General features: G+C 44.6%; 2 protein-coding genes and 1 long non-coding RNA gene across 6 annotated transcripts; 2 read left to right on the top strand and 1 right to left on the bottom strand.

The window, feature by feature from the left end:
- The first annotated feature begins 176 nt into the window (after positions 1-176).
- Positions 177-1607, top strand: sdhaf1 (succinate dehydrogenase complex assembly factor 1). Of its 2 annotated transcripts, none has more exons than XM_076082487.1 (2): positions 177-336; positions 770-1607. In XM_076082487.1, exon 2 carries the CDS (start codon positions 1084-1086, stop codon positions 1330-1332), a length of 249 nt encoding a protein of 82 aa, XP_075938602.1. In that variant the 5' UTR covers positions 177-336; positions 770-1083; the 3' UTR covers positions 1333-1607. The 2 variants fall into 2 exon arrangements, with proteins under 2 accessions (XP_075938602.1, XP_075938603.1); XM_076082488.1 differs by having other exon boundaries at positions 182-336; positions 829-1607.
- Positions 1608-2195: 588 nt separating this feature from the next.
- Positions 2196-18956, top strand: LOC142939282 (protein NLRC3-like). Of its 3 annotated transcripts, none has more exons than XM_076082554.1 (11): positions 2196-2253; positions 3150-3231; positions 3306-3468; positions 3853-4011; positions 10712-10790; positions 10946-11174; positions 11317-13132; positions 13230-13403; positions 13555-13728; positions 15537-15583; positions 15723-18956. In XM_076082554.1, exons 4-11 carry the CDS (start codon positions 3944-3946, stop codon positions 16319-16321), a joined length of 3186 nt encoding a protein of 1061 aa, XP_075938669.1. In that variant the 5' UTR covers positions 2196-2253; positions 3150-3231; positions 3306-3468; positions 3853-3943; the 3' UTR covers positions 16322-18956. The 3 variants fall into 3 exon arrangements, with proteins under 3 accessions (XP_075938669.1, XP_075938670.1, XP_075938671.1); XM_076082555.1 differs by lacking the exon at positions 2196-2253 and adding an exon at positions 2267-2750; XM_076082556.1 differs by lacking the exons at positions 2196-2253; positions 3150-3231; positions 3306-3468; positions 3853-4011 and adding an exon at positions 8607-10217.
- On the bottom strand, positions 5036-22595 carry LOC142939284 (uncharacterized). Its single transcript, XR_012949943.1, has 3 exons — positions 22379-22595; positions 22049-22142; positions 5036-5580 (listed from the first exon to the last, which is right to left on the bottom strand). It is a non-coding gene; the product is annotated as an uncharacterized LOC142939284 (long non-coding RNA).
- Between the last annotated feature and the right edge of the window lie 409 nt (positions 22596-23004).

Genomic DNA, 23004 nt, shown 5'->3' with positions numbered 1-23004 from the left:
TTATTTTAAGGGATGTGAAATCAATAGTCCTGCTAGACGTTTTAATGTGTTGAATTTTTCTAAATGAATAATAACAAATAAAATAGTCTTAATATTCTGTGTTTTGAAAATATTATTTTATTGTGAAATCGTTCACCGGAAGTTGTAGTCTTTTGTAGTCTTCTGGCTTCACAGTCGTGTTGTAACTCGTAGTAAGGTCACACAGAGACGGTTAGCATCAGCTAGCACAGCTACTAATGAAGTACTGGTTGTAGTTCTGTTGATTAACTATAATATATTTAACCAGCGGACACGGGTTGAAGCAGTAAATCATGTCTGAAAGCACAGTTTGAACAGGTAAGTTAAGCTAACTGGTTTAACTGTGTTACTGGTTTATCTCCAGTTTAACTAACATGAATGATGTGTTTGTGTTTTATTGACACGTTAGCAGCAAGCTAACAGTTTCTGTTCGTTCTTAACTTCATTTAAAACACATAGTGGTCCGTTTATCTGCAGCTAATACTAGCTCATACTAATACTGTTGTTTATATTACTTTAACTACTGTAGTACTAATACATAAGCTAGTATTCCACCTGTATGTTTGTCTTACAACTACTACCAGTACTACTACTACTTTAACTACTGTAGTACTAATACATAAGCTAGTATTCCACCTGTATGTTTGTCACACAATTAGCACATCCTGATAATAGACGTACTGACGTGTTGACGTATTGATGGACAGGTAGTTGTCCCATCATCTAAACTCGGTGTGTTTTACTCCTACAGTCTAACAGCTGTTCCTCTCTCCATTCACTCAACATCTGTTCAACACCTGGAAACCTCAGACTCTCTCAGCCAATCAGAGCGCCCCGTTCACCCCCTCACCTCAGAGACACCTGACAGAGGAGAGCGAGGATCGGAGCCCTAAAACTCACCAGAGAGGAGACAAATCGGAGCGTCGTGGTGCGTTCAGGGTCCTCTGTGATGTGCTGAACTTTCCCCTTCACGTCCACACAGTCAGAGTTCACAGCAACCTCTAGTTGTGAAGACACTCCAGCTTCCCGTCTACCCGGTTCTGATCGGGGTCCGAGTTGGTCCGGATGGCGCGGCACAGCAAGCTGCAGAAGCAGGTCCTGGTTCTGTACCGCCACTTCCTGCGGGCCGGTCGGGACAAACCGGGCTTCGTCCCGCGGATCCGCGACGAGTTCCGAGAGAACGCTCGCATCAAGAAGACGGACGTGATGCACATCGAGTATCTGTTCCGCAGAGGACAGAGACAGCTGGACCAGCTGAGGGACGTCAACACCAAACAGCTGGGCTCCTTCTGCAAACCTGCAGAGAAGAGCTGACCTGGTCCTGGTCCTGATCCTGGTCCCGATCCTGATCCTGGTCCTGACTCACACCAACAAACAAACCTCTCAACACTCTAAAACTGTCATGCTGAGATGCTGCATTCAAGTCCAGTGGGAGAAACGAATGCTCAGCATGGAGGAAACATGAGACGTGATTAATCGTGACATATTTTGGATGTTAAATATGAAATATAAATGCTTTGGACTCATGAACATGAATCATCTTCCTTTGACTTCACGTGATGATAATAAACTCAGTGATGTGAAAATGATTCATATTTCTTTAATTATTATTATCAACATGTTCACACATATTAAAGTTACACACGCAAGATACTAAAGCAGGACGCACCTTAGTTCATATTGTATCAGTAACAAAGTACATTTACTCAAGTACTGTACTTAAATACTATTTCCTGGTCATTGTACTTAAGTGAAGTATTTCAGGTTTATGCTGCTACTTATACTTACATCTCAGAGGTAAATATTGTAGTTTTTACTGCTTTCATGTAATAATAAGATTTTACAATGAAAACATGATGAATTTATTAAATATATTAACCTTTTCTATACCATAGTGTATATAATATATACACTATGGTATATATATTATATATACTATTACTATATATACACTATAGTGTATATATAGTAATAGTATATATAATATATATATATTAGGGGTGTAACGTTTCACAAAATTCTCGGTTCGGTTCAATACGACACAGTGGTCAATACAGCAAAAAAGCAGAAATCCAAATCCGAATGCAGCCTCCGAAGGATGCAGAGCCTGAATTGAGACACAGCTCTTATCTCGTTTCCTCTCTCCTTGCGTGACGGCCCCTCCCTCCCTGTTTCCTCTTTACTTTCACTTCTGGAGCTCATGATGTCGCAGCTTCTTCTTCTCCGCTTCTAAAGGTTAGTAAGCGACTCTGATTATTTAAAAAGGTGAATTCAGTTTGATGTGACTGTTCTAAAATAATTAGTGACGATCTGGAGGAAGCAGCTTCCTCTTTAACTTCATGTTGACGCACAAACGTGATGATCCTCAAATAAATGAAGCTTTTACTGCTCAGTGACGTTTAGACAGAAACTCATTTTATGTGTGTAAGCGTCTGTCTGCACAAAGAAGCTGTTCAGCTGATATTAAACCGTTTTATAAGAACATCAACCCAACAAATAATGATGGTGTTTTACGGTAAACGGTGAAATGAGTCAGTTCAAGGTGCCGGTTTCCCTGTGAGCCACCAGAGGGCGACAGCTCCACTAACAGCCTCATTGAGAGGAGACATCAGTGTGACTCCATCACAGAGAATCAGGACGTTGATGTGAAGGAGGAATGAGTGCTGATGTGCTGATCAATGAGTGGACGGATGCTTTCAGCTCTGCTCTCACTGGTTCCTCTACACATGAAGGTACAAAGTGATGTGAATTCAGCAGCAGCTAACAAGGTCACATGACTGATTTTGGATTATTGGACGAGCTGCTTCCTGCTCTGACTGGATGTAGTAGACGTGGAAACAGAGGAACATTTCAAACGTTGAAGAGCTTTTCAAAGTCAGTCAACTAGAAGTGAAAAGTGACGTCATCCCCAAAGAAAGGCCAATAAAAAGCCAGATGAAGAGTCTTCCTCTCGTCTTCAAACAAGCCAACAGACTGAAGAGCATTGTGAACGTCATCTCTTAGAGAGGACTCTGCAGCTCAGAGTGACAACAACATGGAAACTGTCCCATGAGTGTCTTTAGTATTGAGGTGAATGAGCTGTGTGTGTTTGTCATGATGAAGAGAAATAATGTTGTTGTGTTTGTGTGAAGGTGTGGACTCTGCTATGAATCAGTGTGAGGACAGAGAGGAGGGAGTCCCTCCCTCTAAGACCAGCCACACCAAAGCTCAGAGGTGAGATGACCATCTCTACCTGTCCATGACTCAAAGTCTTTCATTCACTGACTCTGTTCTACACATGTGACCAGGAGCCATCAGGGACCACACTGTCCTGGACCTGGACCTGGACCTGAACCTGGACCTGAACATGAACCTAAATCTGGTCCTGGACCCAGCTGTGTGTCCATGAAGAGTGACCAGTCTATGGGTCATCCTAGACTTCAAAGATGGACGCCACTCTGTTGGTCAAAGGTGAGGATTTCAAACTGATGTTGATCATGATGATGATGATGATGATGATGGTGGTGATGGTGATGATGATGGTGATGATGATGATGGTGATGATGGTGGTGGTGATGATGATGGTGATGGTGGTGATGATGATGATGTCAGAAGGTCACCACATGGTTCCTCTCTTCATCCTGATTGGACAGCATTACTCTTCAACCATCATGGTCACCTCACTGCATCACTTCCTGTCTTTGCTGCACTGAATACAGCTTCAACATCAACACTGAAACATTTCTACATGAAACATTGATTTCATACTAAACGTCTCCTAAAACTACCAGAATACTAATACACAGAGTACAGTAGGTTTATTACATCACTGAATGTATCTGGTGTTTCTATCAGGAGGAAGCTGGAACAACCTGGACCTGGACCTGGACCTAAACGTAAACGTAGACGTAAACCTGGACCTGAACCTGAACCCAGCTGTGTGTCCATGAAGAGTGACCGGTCTATGGATCAGCCTATTAACTTCAAAGATGGACGCCACTCTGTTGGTCAAAGGTGAGAATTTCATACTGATGATGATGATGATGATGATGATGATGATGACGTTATTTAAATAGCACTTTTCAAAATAAAGTGACAAAGTGCTTCACAATAAAACGTGAAAGCAAATAAGAAACACAATCAAACAGTAAAATAAGATTTAAATAAATAAAATGCGTCAGATGTAAAATGAGTCAAACAGTAAAAGTGAGTCTTCAGAAGAGGTTTAAAGAGGAACCTGAACGTTCCGGCCTTAGATTAGCAGGAAGAGAGTTCCACAGCTGAGGGGCCGGACAGCAAAGGCCCGTTAGTACGGTGTGGTGTAGAACTATATGATGGTACGAGTGAGGGCTATAATACTGAAATAAGGAAATGTGAGGAGAGAAGGTTTGTCTTTGGAGTATTTATTCTCTGTGCAGAGAAGGTTCAGTCATCCCACTGAGCTCCTGTGTGCAGTCTGAGGGATGAAGAGCCCCGTGTGCAGGTTTCTACATCTTATAAAGGACCAGTGCACAAGGGTGGGGGGGTAGGAATTCTCAAGTTAAGTTTACTTACGAGTAAGAATTGATTTTTTTCCAAAATATTCAAGTAAATTTTACTTGAATATTTCTTCCTTAGACATAAAATGTACTGAGCCTTTGATAGTAATCTTTACTCAGGCTACCTTTGCATCTAATTACAAAACTCCAGTAAAATCAATTCAGTGTTTCATGTATATTTAACTAGCTTTACTTTACTTTTTCTATTGAGAAATATTAAGTAATATTTACACAATATATCTTTTATCTACTACTTCTCTACACAACTGTTCAAATATGAATGTTGCATTTTTTAAACTGGGCTACTGTTATTTAATGAAATCGTCTTAACATCAGGCTTCTACACAACATCTTTAAACTGCAGCAGCTTTACTTGTTAACTGGTGAAAGAGGTCACTGCTGACAGACACACAAATACCAACATATAGAATCTGGTTGGCATTGCCAGACAAAACATTTCTAAATCAGTGCTGCCAATAAGAAATTTAAGGACACAAACGTTTAGTCATTTAACAAACGCTTTTAATTTGATACGATGGGTATTGCTTGACAACACTTAGATACACAGATGAAGCCCATGAGCAGAAGGCGGGCCTTTGCCACACTTTGACAGTCATCAAGAACCTCTCTTCCCTCCATGACGACGAACACATCGTCAGGAGTGAAGCCTTTCTGTGTTGCATTTCCATGGATCTTCATGATTCAATGACTTCTTTGAAATTCAAATTTACTAATGTTCATTTTTACGTCATCGAGTCTGATGTGTTCTCAAAAAAGGACAATAGTGGAGGAAACTATTGAATGTGTTCAAATGCGTCATTATGTATCTATTCTCAGTGTATATGAGCCCAACATCATTTTATATAATGTTAATATATGATATCTAAACTTTACCAGGCTGGGTGAATCCAGCATGGGTCTTGGTTCCTGCAGCTCCGCCCTTTGTCCCAAGTATCTCCAGAAAGTTGGTCGTGCAATTGTCCAATTTTGACAAGAAGGTTCGCTCCAGATGAACTGTGGTTATTCTTCTGAACTCCTCATTGATCTGAAACAAAAGACAATAAAACAACATGATCAAGATGAGGTACCTAAAACAATGAATGCAGTAGTCCTCCCAGTATAATGCAGCAACACAAACTACGACTTCAAATGTATATGTCGAGTTAAACTATAACAGCACTAAGTTGAGTTTACTTTGCGTCAACTGTTGATGTCAACTTGCTGAGAGTCAACGTCCTTTAATATCCTGTGAAATATATAGAGAATTATGTTAAAACATGAACATTAAATCTGGATTTGGCTTCAGTCTTCATATCGATAGCATGTTTTATCCCCACACAAAAAACCAGCACATGAACAAGTCACCATGAGGTTCATACTGAGATACACAGCAGGCCTGGTCATGTTGATATGAGACACTAACTCAACACAGTACTGGCACCTTGTTTCATGCCCAAAGCCTTCATCATCAAGGACACCGCACTGGATAGAGACATAAGAGACCAGTTTAAACCTGATGACAGAAATATAAGTTACTGTAAAAATATGTCAGAATATGATAGTGACAAAATATTGTTAAGTGTATTAGACTCGCTCTAAAGTCACTAACTCCACCACACATGGGATATGTGTCAGCACAGGACCAGAGTGTGCTTGTTGCTGCTCAGCTATGACTCCCCGTCTTGTAACATTTCCCTCATTCGACCTCGGCTGCACTTGAGGATGTGAGAGAGCGCGCTGTGTGCTGACTCAGCACAGCAAAGCACCTGTGTGGCAGAAGTGAGCTTCACTTAACTCAGTGGTTCTCAAACTCTTTCTGTCGCGCCCCACTTTGGAGGAAGGATAATGTTCATGCCCCACCGCCCCAACAAAACTGTAACAAAATGCTCCATGTTGAACTTTTATTGAAATAACATTTTGTGACTCCTCCGTCTGTGCTTTTTCAAATAATAGAATAAAGAAAATTGTAATTACTTTCAAGTAAACCAGATCGCTCCATCAGACAAAAACAAACACAATGTGCATCACTTTGTTAGAACAATGCAAATAAAGTTCAATCTGTGCAAGAAATAACTAATATTTGGCAAAAAATAGCTTATTGTGAATATCTTTCTAAGATAATAACAATAAACTGCAACCTGTGAAAAACTAAACAAAATGAGTGCAGATATGTGTCACACATACCAGCAGCATTTTATTTTAAATATGAGCTTTAAAATGTAGCATTCTAAAAGTAAAATAACAGCTGTGATAATAATAATAGCTGCAGTGGGACTGTTGGGACTGTTGGTCCACTGGCTGTGGTCATCACAGTGAACAGTGTGATGAGAGGACATGTGAGCCCTTGTTGCTGTAGTTCATCTCATGGAGCAGAGGCTGCATGTAGCATACCTGCCTCATCAACGCATTTAAAACACTGTGACAGCAGGAAGCTGTACTCACGTCTGTTTAGACCTCCACCTTTATCCAGGCCCAGCTCCACCTTTATCCAGACCCAGCTCCACCTTTATCCAGACCCAGCTCCACCTTTATCCAGACCCACCTCCACCTTTATCCAGGCCCAGCTCCACCTTTATCCAGGCCCAGCTCCACCTTTATCCAGGCCCACCTCCACCTTTATCCAGGCCCAGCTCCACCTTTATCCAGGCCCAGCTCCACCTTTATCCAGGCCCACCTCCACCTTTATCCAGGCCCAGCTCCACCTTTATCCAGGCCCAGCTCCACCTTTATCCAGACCCACCTCCACCTTTATCCAGACCCACCTCCACCTTTATCCAGGCCCACCTCCACCTTTATCCAGGCCCACCTCCACCTTTATCCAGGCCCAGCTCCACCTTTATCCAGGCCCACCTCCACCTTTATCCAGGCCCAGCTCCACCTTTATCCAGGCCCAGCTCCACCTTTATCCAGACCCAGCTCCACCTTTATCCAGACCCACCTCCACCTTTATCCAGGCCCAGCTCCACCTTTATCCAGGCCCACCTCCACCTTTATCCAGGCCCAGCTCCACCTTTATCCAGGCCCAGCTCCACCTTTATCCAGACCCACCTCCACCTTTATCCAGGCCCACCTCCACATTTATCCAGACCCAGCTCCACCTTTATCCAGGCCCAGCTCCACCTTTATCCAGACCCACCTCCACCTTTATCCAGACCCACCTCCACCTTTATTCAAGCCCACCTCCACCTTTATCCAGGCCCAGCTCCACCTTTATCCAGGCCTACCTCCACCTTTATCCAGGCCCACCTCCACCTTTATCCAGGCCCACCTCCACCTTTATCCAAGCCCACCTCCACCTTTATCCAGACCCAGCTCCACCTTTATTCAAGCCCACCTCCACCTTTATCCAGGCCCAGCTCCACCTTTATCCAGGCCCACCTCCACCTTTATCCAGGCCCACCTCCACCTTTATCCAGGCCCACCTCCACCTTTATCCAGGCCCACCTCCACTCACAGCTCAGCCCTGCGTCAAGCTGCGCTACAGACAGCCTCCTCTTCATGAAGCTCTTTGACCTCATCATCATCATCTCATTCTACTTTGAGTTAAAACAAACAACCTGCAACCAGATGCGCCGGTGTTCCGGTTTAACGTTCACGAGTGACCTCGTGAACTGAACCGGAACACGGGAGGAGGGAGGGGGGGCTGCATGTTTCATCACGTTACGTTTTTTCCTCCTAAATCGTGATAATGACGAACATTAACAGTCGATAAAGTTCCGCATGCAGTGGACGTTAACTTAACCCAGCAAGTCTGAACGGTAACGGAACATAACGGAACTTAAACTGTAACGGAGGGAAAGACGCTGTAGACATCTGAACGCTGATTGGCCAAGACTCCACACGTCACATCAGTGTTGTTTTATTGTGAAGATCACGACATCACCTTTTCTCCTCGTCTCACTCCAATCTGAGAAACGCTGGCTGGCCAGTTGCCCCCCCCCCCAACAAAAAAACAAAAGCTCTACGGATCTACACGATGATATATTTTGATTCAAAACGGCGAATTTCGCCGAAAAGCGACAAGTTTGCAGGTATGAATACAGTTCTTGAAATAAAAACATTCTGCATTTCCCCCTGCGCCCCACCTGCAATACCGCTGCGCCCCACTAGAGGGGCGCGCCCCACAGTTTGAGAACCACTGACTTAACCGAAGTAATTTGGCCCTCCCCTCCCCCCACGCGGACGGAGCGCAGCTGGTCGAGCAACGTGTCCCCAGGCCAACAACTTTTCAAGGGAGAACCCTGTAACATCGTGACCAAAACCACCAAAAACAGCCACAAAATGTAGCGCGTGAGCCATGTCTGTAATGCTGCCCCAAGTTAGCTAGCACGATAGCCTAACTAGCTAGCACGCTAAACTGACCAGTTCACTACTCTTCAGTGTTCACGACTCAAACACAGACTTGACCGAAGGCTCAACAGCAACGTAGAACATTAAACATATAACCTACCCCACTGGCTCCCGTCCATGAAGTTCCTCTCCTCAGGTGAAACTCTGCCGTCTTTGTCCAGGTTAGGGTTAGGGGTTGTCCACCCCCTGAGACACGCTATAGGTTGCCAGGTTTCACTCGTATTACCCAAGTACAATTTACTTTGTTGTGTCAGGTAGTGCATTCAATACAGTAGTTTAGTAGATATTACTTGGTGTGAATGATTACAATTTAATTATAAAAATGAGGATACATAATTACAAAGAAACACCAAGTAACACATTAAATAAAAGGTGATATTTTAAAGTAAAAGCACTGAAATGATAATTTCTTGTGAAATTTACAAAAATAATCGAGGTAATAATTACAGGGCCAAAAAGTCTCTATTTTCAGTGTGTTATACATTGAAGCACACAAGCTAAGTCACAGTAGAAGAGTACGAGCACAGGGAAGATTATCACAAAGGCTCTGCCTGAAGATCTCAGGCAGCAGCTCATAAGGAATCATCAGATCAGATAAAAGAAGGAGCCAGGTCGTTCAAGGCTTTCAAGACGAGCTGTAACATCTTTAAGCATGAGTGACTCTCTCCAGGTTGACAGAGAGATTTCACTAAAGTGGGTTAGTGGTGAAGGTAAACAGGAGTCAACATCAGGCTCAACAAGGTCAGTATTAAAATGCTGCAGAATCTCCAGGATTTTATTTTGAAATGATTTATAAACTCCTCACATCTCTGGTGTTGAATCAACTTGTTGGCTAAGATCAGAGTTTATGGTTCTAAAGAGGATTGTGACTCTGTTTAGTGACCAGATTGTAGAAATATGAGTTCTTTGCTTCTTTAATCGTTTGCTGATCGGTCGACATTAGATGTTCTAGAGATGCAACGGACCCACTGAGTTTATCTTGTTTCCACTTTGGTTCTGCCTTCCTGCGTTCTCTAAGTTCCTCTCATCTTCATTAAACCATGAGAGAGAAGAAGGATTCAACTTCTTACATCTGAATGGAGCTTTGGAATCTAAAATGTTTGTGCAGGAACTGTGAGACGTACCGAGGAGCTCCTCTGTGGAGAGGCCAAGTTGTTCATTGGTGTTAAAAGTCGTGCGTGATTCAGTGAAAGCAGAAGTTTAGGTGCGGGAGTGAAGCATTGTGGGGGTTTGTGATCAGGAGAGAGGAGTGGAACCTGGATAAGCACTGCCTTGTGATCACTTAGATTCACATCATCCACACAGAAACCAACCCAGAGCACAAGGTCTAAGGTGAGTCCTCTGTCATGCCTCGGTTGATTCACAAACTGTCTCAAACTAAAAGAATCTAAGAGTTTGATAAAGTCAGAGGTAAACGAGGAAGAGGAGCAGCAAACATGGATATGAAAATCACCAAGAATAAGAACTCTGTCATATTGTTCCATAATGAAAGATCAACAGTAAGATTAGTGGGTCTGCAAATACAACTAAGATATTCAAAGCAGGAGAAGCAGCCGATCCAGAGAGGAACGACTGAGAACATTTCTGTGAATCACAGCATGACTCAATAAGAGGTGCATTCCTCAGAGCTAGTCCAACATTCTGTGATCATAAAAAAGTCAACATTGTCGTGATAATTGGCAAAAATCATGCGATTAATCGCGATTCAAATTTTTTATCGTTGCCCAGCACTAATCATGACAGAACACAACATCTTTAACTGATTGTTGTATTTGTGTTAATGGTACAAACACAATGTGAGCTGATTCTTCATGATTCCTCCACAGAGAGGACCAGGAGAGCTCAGAGGTTCCCAGAGGTCAGTCTGCCCAGCAGCATCAAACACACCTGGACTCCATATTTATGGTCTGTACATGTACAACTACTGTTACATCTATTGTGTTCACAATCATCTCCATGCTGCACTTTGTAGACCAGTGGATCGTCAGTCTGTCCAACATGGATCTGATGTTTGGTTCCATGGTTTTAGTTTGTGTCATTCATAGAATATTCTGTTCCAGCTGCTGGAGGAGAACATCGTCACTTTTGTGAAGAACGAGCTGAAGAAGATCCAGAAGGTTGTGAGTTCAGATTACCCAGAATGCTTAGAGAGTCAGAGGGAGGATGAGGAGGTGTTGGACGGTGAGGATGAAGAGCAGAGGAGGAGCAGCAGAGAGGCATTTGTGAAGATCACAGTAAACCTCCTGAGGAGAATGAAGCAGGAGGAGCTGGCTGACTGTCTGCAGAGCAGTAAGAGGATTTCTCTAAAGATTTAACATGCTGGATAAATGGGACGTTTACGAACGTCTCAAGAGATGGACCAACATGTATTCAGATATGTTGACATATTTGTCTAATAATTTATTCATTGATGTTCTTTGTTTTTATTCAGGAAGTCATTCAGGACTTCCTGCTGCAGTTTGTCAGCGTGAACTCAAATCTAACCTGAAGAAGAAGTTCCAGTGTGTGTTTGAGGGGATCGCTAAAGCAGGAAAGCCAACCCTTCTGACTCAGATCTACACAGAGCTCTACATCACAGAGGGAGGGACTGCAGAGGTCAATGAGGAACATGAGGTCAGACAGATTGAAACAGCATCCAGGAAACCACACAGACCAGAAACAACCATCAGACAAGAAGACCTCTTTAAAGCCTCACCTGGAAGAGAGGAACCAATCAGAACAGTGATGACAAAGGGAGTGGCTGGCATTGGGAAAACAGTCTTAACACAGAAGTTCACTCTGGACTGGGCTGAAGACAAAGAAAACCAGGACATACAGTTCACATTTCCATTCACTTTCAGAGAGCTGAATGTGCTGAAAGAGAAACAGTTCAGCTTGGTGGAACTTGTTCATCACTTCTTCAGTGAAACCAAAGAAGCAGGAATCTGCAGGTTTGAAGAGTTCCTGGTTCTGTTCATCTTTGACGGTCTGGATGAGTGTCGACTTCCTCTGGACTTCCACCACAATGAGGTCCTGACTGATGTTACAGAGTCCACCTCAGTGGATGTGCTGCTGACAAACCTCTTCAGGGGGAAACTGCTTCCCTCTGCTCGCCTCTGGATAACCACACGACCTGCAGCAGCCAATCAGATCCCTCCTGAGTGTGTCGACATGGTGACAGAGGTCAGAGGGTTCACTGACCCACAGAAGGAGGAGTACTTCAGGAAGAGATTCAGAGATGAGGAGCAGGCCAGCAGGATCATCTCCCACATCAAGACCTCACGAAGCCTCCACATCATGTGCCACATCCCAGTCTTCTGCTGGATCACTGCTGGAGTTCTGGAGGATGTGTTGAAGACCAGAGAGGGAGGAGAGCTGCCCAAGACCCTGACTGAGATGTACATCCACTTCCTGGTGGTTCAGTCCAAACTGAAGAAGGTCAAGTATGATGGAGGAGCTGAGACAGATCCACACTGGAGTCCAGAGAGCAGGAAGATGACTGAGTCTCTGGGAAAACTGGCTTTTGATCAGCTGCAGAAAGGCAACCTGATCTTCTATGAATCCGACCTGACAGAGTGTGGCATCGATATCAGAGCAGCCTCAGTGTACTCAGGAGTGTTCACACAGGTCTTTAGAGAGGAGAGAGGACTGTACCAGGACAAGGTGTTCTGCTTCGTCCATCTGAGTGTTCAGGAGTTTCTGGCTGCTCTTCACGTCCATCTGACCTTCATCAACTCTGGAATCAATCTGCTGTCAGAAGAACCAACAACCTCCCGGTTGTCTAAAGTCTTTAGAGACAAACCTGAACTAACACATCTCTACCAGAGTGCTGTGGACAAGGCCTTACAGAGTCCAAATGGACACCTGGACTTGTTCCTGCGCTTCCTCCTGGGTCTTTCTCTGGAGACCAATCAGACTCTCCTACGAGGTCTTTTGACACAGACAGGAAGTAGCTCACAGACCAATCAGGAAACAGTCCAGTACATCAAGAAGAAGATCAGTGAGGATGTGTCTCCAGAGAAAAGCATCAATCTGTTCCACTGTCTGAATGAACTGAATGATGGTTCTCTAGTGGAGGAGATCCAACAGACCCTGAGGTCAGGACGTCTCTCCACAGATGAACTGTCTCCTGCTCAGTGGTCAGCTCTGGTCTTCATCTTACTGTCATCAGAAAAAGATCTGGACGTGTTTGACCTGAAGAAATACTCTGCTTCAGAGGAGGCTCTTCTGAGGCTGCTGCCAGTGGTCAAAGCCTCCAACAAAGCTCTGTAAGTACAGAGAGAGTTAGATTCATATATCATAACTTAAATAAGCTGCTGTCTTTTCTACTTATTGTTTATTTCTTCTTCATCATTGTCTCTTCAGACTGAGTGACTGTAACCTCTCAGAGAGAAGCTGTGAAGCTCTGTCCTCAGTTCTCAGCTCCCAGTCCTCTAGTCTGAGAGAGATGGACCTGAGTAACAACAACCTGCAGGATTCAGGAGTGAAGATGCTGTCTGGAGGACTAAAGAGTCCACATTGTACACTGGAGACTCTCAGGTGACCCTGTGAATTACTTTTTCTTGGACTAAGTACTAAGTTTAAAGTTTACACACAAACAGATTTGTGATGACAGTAATAAACATAAACCTTCCAGCCCTCACAGTTCCCTCAGATCATGTGACATGTGTGTTGTTTTGTGTGTTTGCAGCCTGTCAGGCTGTCTGATCACAGAGGAAGGCTGTGCTTCTCTGGTCTCAGCTCTGAGCTCCAACCCCTCCCATCTGAGAGAGCTGGACCTGAGCTACAATCACCCAGGAGACTCAGGAGTGAACCTGCTGTCTGATGGACTGAAGGATCCACACTGGAGACTGGAAACTCTCAGGTATGAAGAGGCCTGCTGCAGCCACAGACAATCAGTCTGATGGAGGAAGTAGAGCTGGAGACTTTTTCTCTGTCACACTGTCAGCCTGGTTAATATGACCCTGACACACCAAGCTGACCTCAAACTACCAGAGACTCATCAAACTGTTTGTGTCCCACATCAGACCATCAATACAGACAGAAGTAGTCAGGGAACAGTAGCCAGGATGAGCCCAAACAGGGAGGGAAGGTGATGAAACTGTTGTTTTTCTGGAGCGTTGTCTTGTTTCAACATTAGAAAATAGGACAGTGGTGTATCCTGACACGCTGACGGGCATCATGGTGGGTTGACATGAGTCAACGTCGTCACGCTGCAGGTTTGTGGGCTCATATCAAACAATAGTTGATGTTTTGATGCTCGTGTGTGTTGCCCTTTAGTCCAGACATTATTGTGAGAAGACAAACAGACAGAAACAATCTGTTTAAAGCGTCTTGATGAATCATCACAATAGGAATGTTTTCCTGTTTTAAAGGAGTTCAGCTTTACCTGGTTGTGGTTTGTTTTGCACTGAGAGCCAGTTCCCTGGCTGATAAGAGTCGACTTGTTGAAACTACAGGTGACAGTCGGCCACAGACGCTCAGTGAAGAACCAACAGCTGGTTGTGGACATGGTGTGTCAGAGCCCAAAGAGGTTTATTGAGGACTGGACCAAAGTTCTAGGGGGACACAGGCAGTGCTCTGTGGCTGCAGACGGACTTGAACTGTAATATTTTCACCCCCAGATTACAGATAATAGAAACCAGTGATGACTGTTGCTAGGAGACGGGATGTGAACAGCTTTGTACATCCAACCATCCCCCCCGACCTCCTCCATCAGAGGGTTTGTGGCGCTGTCGTGATTTCAGGATACTTCCTCCTTTACTTCTGAGAGACAACAGTCATTATTACACAAACACAAGAGGTCGCTTGTCAGGACCAAAACATCCAACAATCAATACTTCTGTATTGACAACGGATCAGCTGACTCCGTGTGATGGTGAAGAGTCGTGTGGTGGTGATGAACCCACAGAGAACTGTCTCCATCTCTGCAGCTCTACACAGCTTTTTAGCCTCTTTTAGCTCCTAGTTTTGGTTCTGCAGCACATTTCCTGTTTGGTTGAGTCTCAGTGTTTCCAGCAGCAGCTGTTTTCATCCAACAAGCTGTGATGAAGCCACTGTTCACTACCTGCTCAGCAGCAAACAGCAGACAGACTCAGTTAGAGACGAGCTGGTGAACATAGTGGAGCATTTAGCAGCTAAAGAGACAGATGTTTCCCTCAGGAGGTGCTGGAGACCAAACACAGAGCTACAAGAGAGAGAGTAGTGGACTTCCATTCATCAGGAGACACAAACACAAAGACTCCTGATGAGTCATCATGTTGATGTGTAACTGCTGGATGTGGAAGCAGCTGTTGATATCATGTTAGACACAACTACTTTATAAGCTGATAAGATGTCACATGTTGTGTTCACAGCTTGTTTTCACTGAACCACAAGTGGACAAAGAAATCAATAGATGCAGGTTTAAACATGTGATTCACTGACTGACTGTAGAGGAAACTGAGTGTGAAATGGATGATGGTCAATATAATACTGATAATAATACATCATGAATAAGTGAACATAATGAGCTGTCGTCATGGGCCAATCAGAAGAAGCTCCAGTGAAGTCAAAGGATATGAGCTGATGAATAATAAGTGCTCCATGTGAACATGAATAACAAAGCTCTGTGTGTGAGAGCGATGTAATGTCCATGTCTCCATGCTGCTCTGACCCCCCTCCTCCTTTCAGGGTGGAGCCTGCTGGAGTCCGATGGTCCAGACCAGGTCTGAGGAAGTGTAAGTGTGCTTTGAGTTTGATTCATGGAAACAAAGCATCTTCAAACTGTGACATCACTCATTCACATCTCTGATGTCATCATCAAACACATGATAGATTAATAACTGCAGCTGTATTGTGTCTTGTTCTCTCCATCAGATTCCTGTGAACTCACACTCGACACAAACACAGTGAACAGAAAACTCAAACTGTCTGACAACAACAGGGAGGTGACACGTGTGGAGGAGGTTCAGTCATATCCTGATCATCCAGACAGGTTTGATGTCAGTGTTAAGCTGCTGTGTAGAACTGGTCTGACTGGTCGCTGTTACTGGGAGGTCGAGTGGAGAGGAAGTGTTTATATATCAGTGAGTTACAGAGGAATCAGGAGGAGAGGAGACAGTAAAGACTGTGTGTTTGGAGAGAATGATCAGTCCTGGAGTCTGTGGTGTGATGATGATGGTGATGATGATGGTTACTATGTCTGTCACAATAAGATGATAACATCCACCTCCTCCTCCTCCTCCTCCTCTGGTAGAGTAGCAGTGTATGTGGACTGTCCTGCTGGCTCTCTGTCCTTCTACAGAGTCTCCTCTGACACACTGATCCACATCCACACCTTCAACACCACATTCACTGAACCTCTTTATCCTGGCTTTGGGTTCAGGTTCAGTTCTGGTTCCTCAGTGTCTCTGTGTTCTCTGGAGGAGGGAGAGTCTCCTCCTGCTAGAGGAACCTCCTCTCTGCTGACCAGATAGTTCAGTGTGTACAGGATCACACACAGCTGATGTGAGTTGGTACATCAGTGAATAAAATGTGTTCATGTAATGATGATCATGTTTCACTGATCTTCATTCATGTGTTCATGTGTGATTTGTGACGAGGCTTCAAAGTTCAAAGTTCGCTTTATTGTCAATTCCACAATGTACTGGACATACAGGGGAGTTGAAAAGACGTTTCTCTCTAGTCCAACATATAAACATATAAACATATAAAGTGAATACAGTGCAATAGATTAAAAAAACATTTAGACAATATATATATAATAAGAGAAAAAAACAAAAAAAACTATCAATCTGTATTTAGCAGCAGTTGGACATGGGGAGTCTTAAAGAGAGGAGGGAGAGAGTTCAGAGAGTTCAGCTTCCTAACAGCCTGGTGGACGAAGCTGTTTGAGAGTCTGGTGGTGCGAGCACGGAGGCTCCGGTATCTTCCCCCAGAGGGCAGGAGGCTGAAGAGACTGTGTGAGGGGTGGCTGGAGTCGCACACAATCATGGTCACTTTGCGGGTGAGGCGAGTGTCGTATATATCCTGCAGGGAGGGGAGTGAGGGGAGTGAGGCACCAATGATCCTTCCAGCTGTGTTCGCTATGCGCTGCAGGGCTTTCCTGTTGTAGTCAGTGCAGCTTCCGCCCCACACAGTGATACAGTTTGTCAGGATGCTCTCAATGGTGCCTCGGTAAAAGGTGCACATGATGGGTGGTGTTCTTGCCTTCTTCAGTTTGCGGAGAAAGTAGAGGCGCCTCTGGGCTTTCTTTGCCAGTGATGTTGTGTTGGCTGTCCACGAGAGGTCCTCACTGATGTCCACCCCCAGGAATGTGGTGCTGCTCACTCTCTCTATATCAGCACCATTGATGGTCAGTGGTGGGTGTTGAGTGTGGCCTCTCCGGAAGTCAACAATAACCTCCTTGGTCTTGCTGTTATTCAGAAGGAGGTTGTTGTCTCTGCACCACGTGGTCAGAAGGCTGACTTCCTTCCTATAGTGCAGGGGTCGGGAACCTATGGCTCGCGAGCCAGGTGTGGCTCTTTTGATGATTGCATCTGGCTCGCAGATTTCGGCTTTTCAGATAAAACATAAAATATTATCACTTGTTTTAATCCATCCATCGATTTTCCACTGCTCATGTCCTGTTCAGGGCTGCAGTTGGCTGCAGGAGCAATTGTCCATTATTTTTATTGGATGATAATAGCTGACGTTGGCCGTTGCTGGGTAAACAGGTAAACGCCCCCTTTTGACTCAGTGTTCTCGGTCGTTAGCTCAAAGCTAACCCTTCGACGAAGAAGATGGCGAAAAGAAAAAAGGATGAGGAGTATCGTACATTTCAGGACGAATGGACTGAAGAATTTGCCTTTGTGGAGAGAGCAGGTTCTGCGGTGTGCTTAATTTGCAATGACAAAATTGCATCGATGAAACGGTCGAATGTAAAGCGGCAGAAGTCGCATTAATTGTGAGTATTACAACAACATTATTTAAAACAATAAATTCAGAGGCTTATTATACTCACATTTAGTTGAATTCAGTCTTAAAATATATTATATGGCTCTCACTGAAATAAATTTCCAAATATTTTGCTTTCATGGCTCTCTGAGTCAAAAAGGTTCCCGACCCCTGCTATAGTAGGTCTCATCGTCGTTGGTGATGAGACCTACCAGAGTTGTGTCGTCTGCAAACTTGACCATGTGATTGGTGCTGTAGGTTGTGGTGCAGTCGTGTGTCAGCAAGGTGAAGAGCAGTGGACTGAGCACACAGCCTTGAGGGGCCCCTGTGCTCAGTGTGATGCTGCTCGAGGTGTTGTTGCCGACACGTACTGCTTGTGGCCTCTCACTGAGGAAGTCCAGCAGCCAGTTACACAGCGAGGTGTTGAGCCCCAGCTGGTTAAGTTTGCAGATGAGTTTTTGTGGGATTATGGTGTTGAATGCTGAACTAAAGTCTATGAACAGCTGTGGTATATTTTCAGGTCTTACACAGTACAGCGAAGACCCCAAGTGTATTTGTCTTAGATGAAAACCAGATGTGCAGGAGACCAGGGGCAGAAGGGTGGATGTGTAGAATGAGGAGGCCACATACATTCTCTTGCGTTCCGCCCAGATGTAAACATGACATGTACCCTATATAAAGATGAAGCGAGCGCCCTAGAAGGAGGGACTTTTCGGATTCGACTTGAGACCTCCGGACGATCTAGACGTCCGTAATGGCATGTGTTGCTTGTTTGTAATAAACTTTATTATACCAGCAAGAACAGTGTCCACGGAGCATCCTTCATCATCACTTCAACAGAACTGTCGCATGCAAGAGACTACACAGCATTCTCACATATGAGTCCAGATGGGTGAGGGCTGGGTGGAGAGCAGAGCAGATTGCATCCTCTGTGGACCGCTTGGCACGGTATGCAAACTGGAAAGGGTCCAGGGTGGGGGGAAGACTGGATGTGATATGTGACATGACTAGCTGTTCAAAGCACTTCATGGCTTATTGGTGATCTGAACTTTTGAGGTTTTTGACATTTTATCTTTTATTTTCTTTACTTTTTGCATCATCTGTTTCTGTAACCTTTAATGTTTTTATTGTATAAACCAAATAAAACTGGTTTGTATTTTGTACATTCCAAGTCTCTTAATGTCATCCCCGTTTCCCTCACTTGCGTCCTTTCCTTGCGTCTTAGTCCCTCCCACCAGGGATGCATGGAGGAAACCATGCGAGGAGAGAGGAACGAGGAGATATGTTTTAAGAGACATGAGACGTCCTTTCCTCAGTTGCATCACGTGAAGCGACGTCTGTTTCTGATGACGGCGGCACAGCCGGAGCTGCTGACAGCACACACGGGAGAAGTTTCCCTTGAAGGCTTTCTTCCAGTGTTATTTCAGCTCAAAGCATGTAGCTCTAACCCGTGGAGACTTCTAGCAGAAAGCCTGAATAACTGACCGCTACATTCACACACAAGCAATAGCCTCCACCACCTGCCAAAGTCACTTTGATTATATCTCCATCATTTATTACAGACCGAAATAAAGTGTATCGATGAAGAGTTCATTCGCCCAAACAGTAAAAAGCCATCCTTAAAATGAACAATGCAACACCCGTTTGAATCATATTGCCGTATTAATAATAAAGTAATATGAAATAAATAAAGACAAAAAAATGTTATTTCTTCAACAAAAGTGACCTCATATCAACTGACAAGACGACATTAATACATATTTCCTGGATTGCAGACAATGAACTCTTTAGGAAAAGCAATACTATCAGATATGTGTTCGTGCTAGTTAACCCTTCACATGTAACACAGTTCACTCTGCAGCTGCATGTAAGACACCATTAGGTGTGTTGATACACCAGCTGTAACTCATGAAGTTAATGAAAGAAGAAGGTACGAGGCCTGTTTAAGTGTCAGACAAAAGATTTTCACTATACAACAAAGATGTCTCTTACCTCGGTGCTATGCACAGCCACATTCAACATGCTGCTGGAAGAGCAGGAGCGTTCACGGCGCAGAAGAGCCCAAATACAGCGTGCTGTCATGTATTTAATGGTAAGCATCATACTTGCTTCAATTGTAATGCTTTATGAGTGGTTGCACAAATAAGAATAATTTAATGTAAAGGGCTGGTCACATGAGGTACATGTACTGATCACTGTTTACTGGTTGGCACACGGCCTATCGTACAGTGTGGTGTCCCGGGCCTTTAATGTCCCCAAGTCTGCAGACTGGTGCACAGTGGAGTGGAGAAAACAGCTGCCCTTCGCCAGGAGGTCATCAAACTGCCCACCGCTGGAGCACTGGATGAGGTTGGCAACGCATTTGCACAGCTGGCCAACAGCCCAGTGTTCTCCAGGTGTGTGGGTGCCATGTCCGCATAAAGACCCCCCCCCCCAGGACCGGATGGCCAGGATTACCTCAACAGAAAGCTCCTCCCATCCATACAATTGCAAGCAGTATGTGATGGGAAGGGCCTCTTCATTAACACCTTTGTGGGGTATCCTGGCTCCGTCCATGACACCAGAGTCCTGAAGAACAGCAGGATCTACCGAGAGGCTCTGAATCCTCCCTCAGGTAAGTCTAATTCAAGTTTTTAATACATCAATACCATCAATCACTGAAAGAAATAGTAATTACTTTCACATTCTCTACAGGATACTTTATTTTGGGTGATGGTGGCTACCCCTGCATGAATAGACCTGTCGCCATCATCACCCCGTATAAAGAACCGCTGCAAGGGAGGGTGCAGAGCCGCTTCAACCAGCATCACGTAAAGGCCCGTTGCATCATAGAGCGGGCCTTTGGGATGTTGAAGACTCGGTGGAGGTCGCTGTTCTTCAGGGCTCTGGAGGTCGACCACGCCTTTGTCCCCCAAGTCATCACTGCCTGTGCAGTGCCGCACAACATCTGCCTCACAGCGGGGGACATCCTTGAGCCAACTGAGGATGTCGGGGACATTGGTGTGGTTCCACCACGTCCAGTGAGGGGGGAACGAGGCGGACACGGCCAGCGAGACCAACTGGCAGGGCAGCTCTCTGCACCCTGTGGAGTTGCAGGACCACGATTATTTGTAGACTTGGGGAAATGAAGGCCTGGGACACCACACTTTATGATAAGCCGTGTGCCTTTGAAGCACCTCTTTTAGTTAGTTATGGATATTTCTAAGTTGCCTTTAAGTTTGTGTTGTGCATTTGTCTTCTAAAATATATTAAAGTCATTTGTGTACTGTATACACATTCTCATTATTCCCGTTTGCTCCCAACATCTCCTTAGCTGTTTAGGAAAGTCTGCATTTTCATTACAATTTCGCTCAACACATCTTTTACCGTTTGTGCTGATAAATGTAAAGGTGTATAAATATATACATGAAATGAAAAGCTGTCCTTGGAGAACTCTGGAAAAGGAATGTTTAAAGACACCTTTGACTTATGGAACTACCGTCATTGACTTGACACCAAAGCAAAATGTTTTTACACAACTCAAAATTGAATTAAACCCTTAACACAAAACTGGCCACCACATGACAAAATAAATAAATCCTCAATAAAAATAAAAAGTTTTTTTTTTTTTTTTTACCAACTCCTCAAATAAATTTAAAAATCTGGCTGTTTGCCTGAGTCGCTTGGAAACGCTCTTCCTCCTTCTGGGCCTCCTCTTTTAAAAAGGCCATCGGGTCCCCCCCGAGTGGCCCGTCTTTTTCTGGGCCGGGGACAGGCAGAGGTGGATGGCTCATCGTCCTGCTCGTTGGTGGTACAGCTACTTGTGCCGGGCTGTGCAGAATCCTCTTCCTCACATGCCTGGCCACAAGTAGCTGCCCCAGCTCCAGAGGATGATGAGCCACTACCACTGGGGGCCTCGTCAGCCACAGGCTCTTGTTTTTCCCCCACACATGAGTCCATCAGGACTGGGGGCACCATAGAGGGCCGCCTCCCGATGGCCTCATGCATGAGGGAAAACCATGTCCAAGTAGCTGCCGTGGCCTCCCCTCCATCTGTCCCCGTCCCAGTGGGAGGATTCTTCAGCTTATTATCACATACAGTATACCATTTGATTCAGGCCAGTCTCACATGCAAAGTGAGCGGAAGAGCCTGAGTGTGGTGACCAACAAGTTACATCCATGATTACAGGACACAGAGTAGGCCCGTGGACAATGGTGAAAGCGTGACATTGCATTGTTTATTGATGCAGACACCGCGTAGTCTAAACTGATGAAGGTTTGTTATCTCACCCCCAGGCCTTCTTGGCTGTATGCCTCTTCCCCGTGAAGAGGTGATCATTTTCGGATCTGCATTGGATCAGTCATTTTGTAGATTCTTCTGTCCCTGTTGAATGAGAGACATTTCATGTCAGTACACAGGCGCACATTATTTCACTCACATATACAGAACTACTAATACATTAGTATGAATTCTGATACATACGCTTTGCTGTAAAACGCACTCGTCAAGAAAGTGCTGTTATGACACAATTGAACGGGTTGCAGATAGAATAAACGTAAGTCCGTGCTGCATTAGTGTAACGTTATATTTGAAAACCACATCAGATAACTGGCACTTACACTTGTGTTGCTTCTCCGCCATCTCGTTTGAATTTCCCAGATGTCAGTAGGAGGCGGAGGCGGCGGACCACGCCGGCTTTTTAAGCTTCACGACTTCCTGGAAGTCTGTTCTCATGGGTCCTCGCTCATGGCTCCTCCGAGGTCCATCCTCCCTCCTCCCTCCTCCATCCTCGCTCCTCAGAGCTACGTTAGAGCTTTGGGACGGCCGTCAATATGGTGGCGCAGAAACAACTTCCGGTTCAAGCAAGGATCGAGGAGCGAGGAAACGACAATTAAGAGACTTGAGATGCACCCAGGAAGTGTTTTAACAGAAGACACGCCCCCTCATTGTTCATCAGTCATGTGATTGGACGCTGCAGCCGATCGGACTGATGAGATGTTGTTCAACATGTAAACAGTGAAGACGGATCAGATTAAACTCTAGTTTATATTTGATTAGTTTTCTGATTCAACATCTGGTTTAAATAAATGTTCATTGTAGTCTGAACAACAAAAGGACCACAAACAACTTTCTACATTTATTAGAAAGATTTGTGTTTTCATGATCTGATGTTTCCCTCAATAACTTTATTATGGAAACAATTAAAGTCAGAGAGCTTTTTACATCATTGATCATTTCATTCAGT

The sequence above is a fragment of the Anarhichas minor genome, unplaced genomic scaffold, assembly GCF_050575085.1.
Source record: "Anarhichas minor isolate MPS153535 unplaced genomic scaffold, ASM5057508v1 ptg000095l, whole genome shotgun sequence".
NCBI classification, from domain to species: Eukaryota; Metazoa; Chordata; class Actinopteri; order Perciformes; family Anarhichadidae; genus Anarhichas; species Anarhichas minor.
This window is presented reverse-complemented; position numbering and strand designations above follow the sequence as displayed.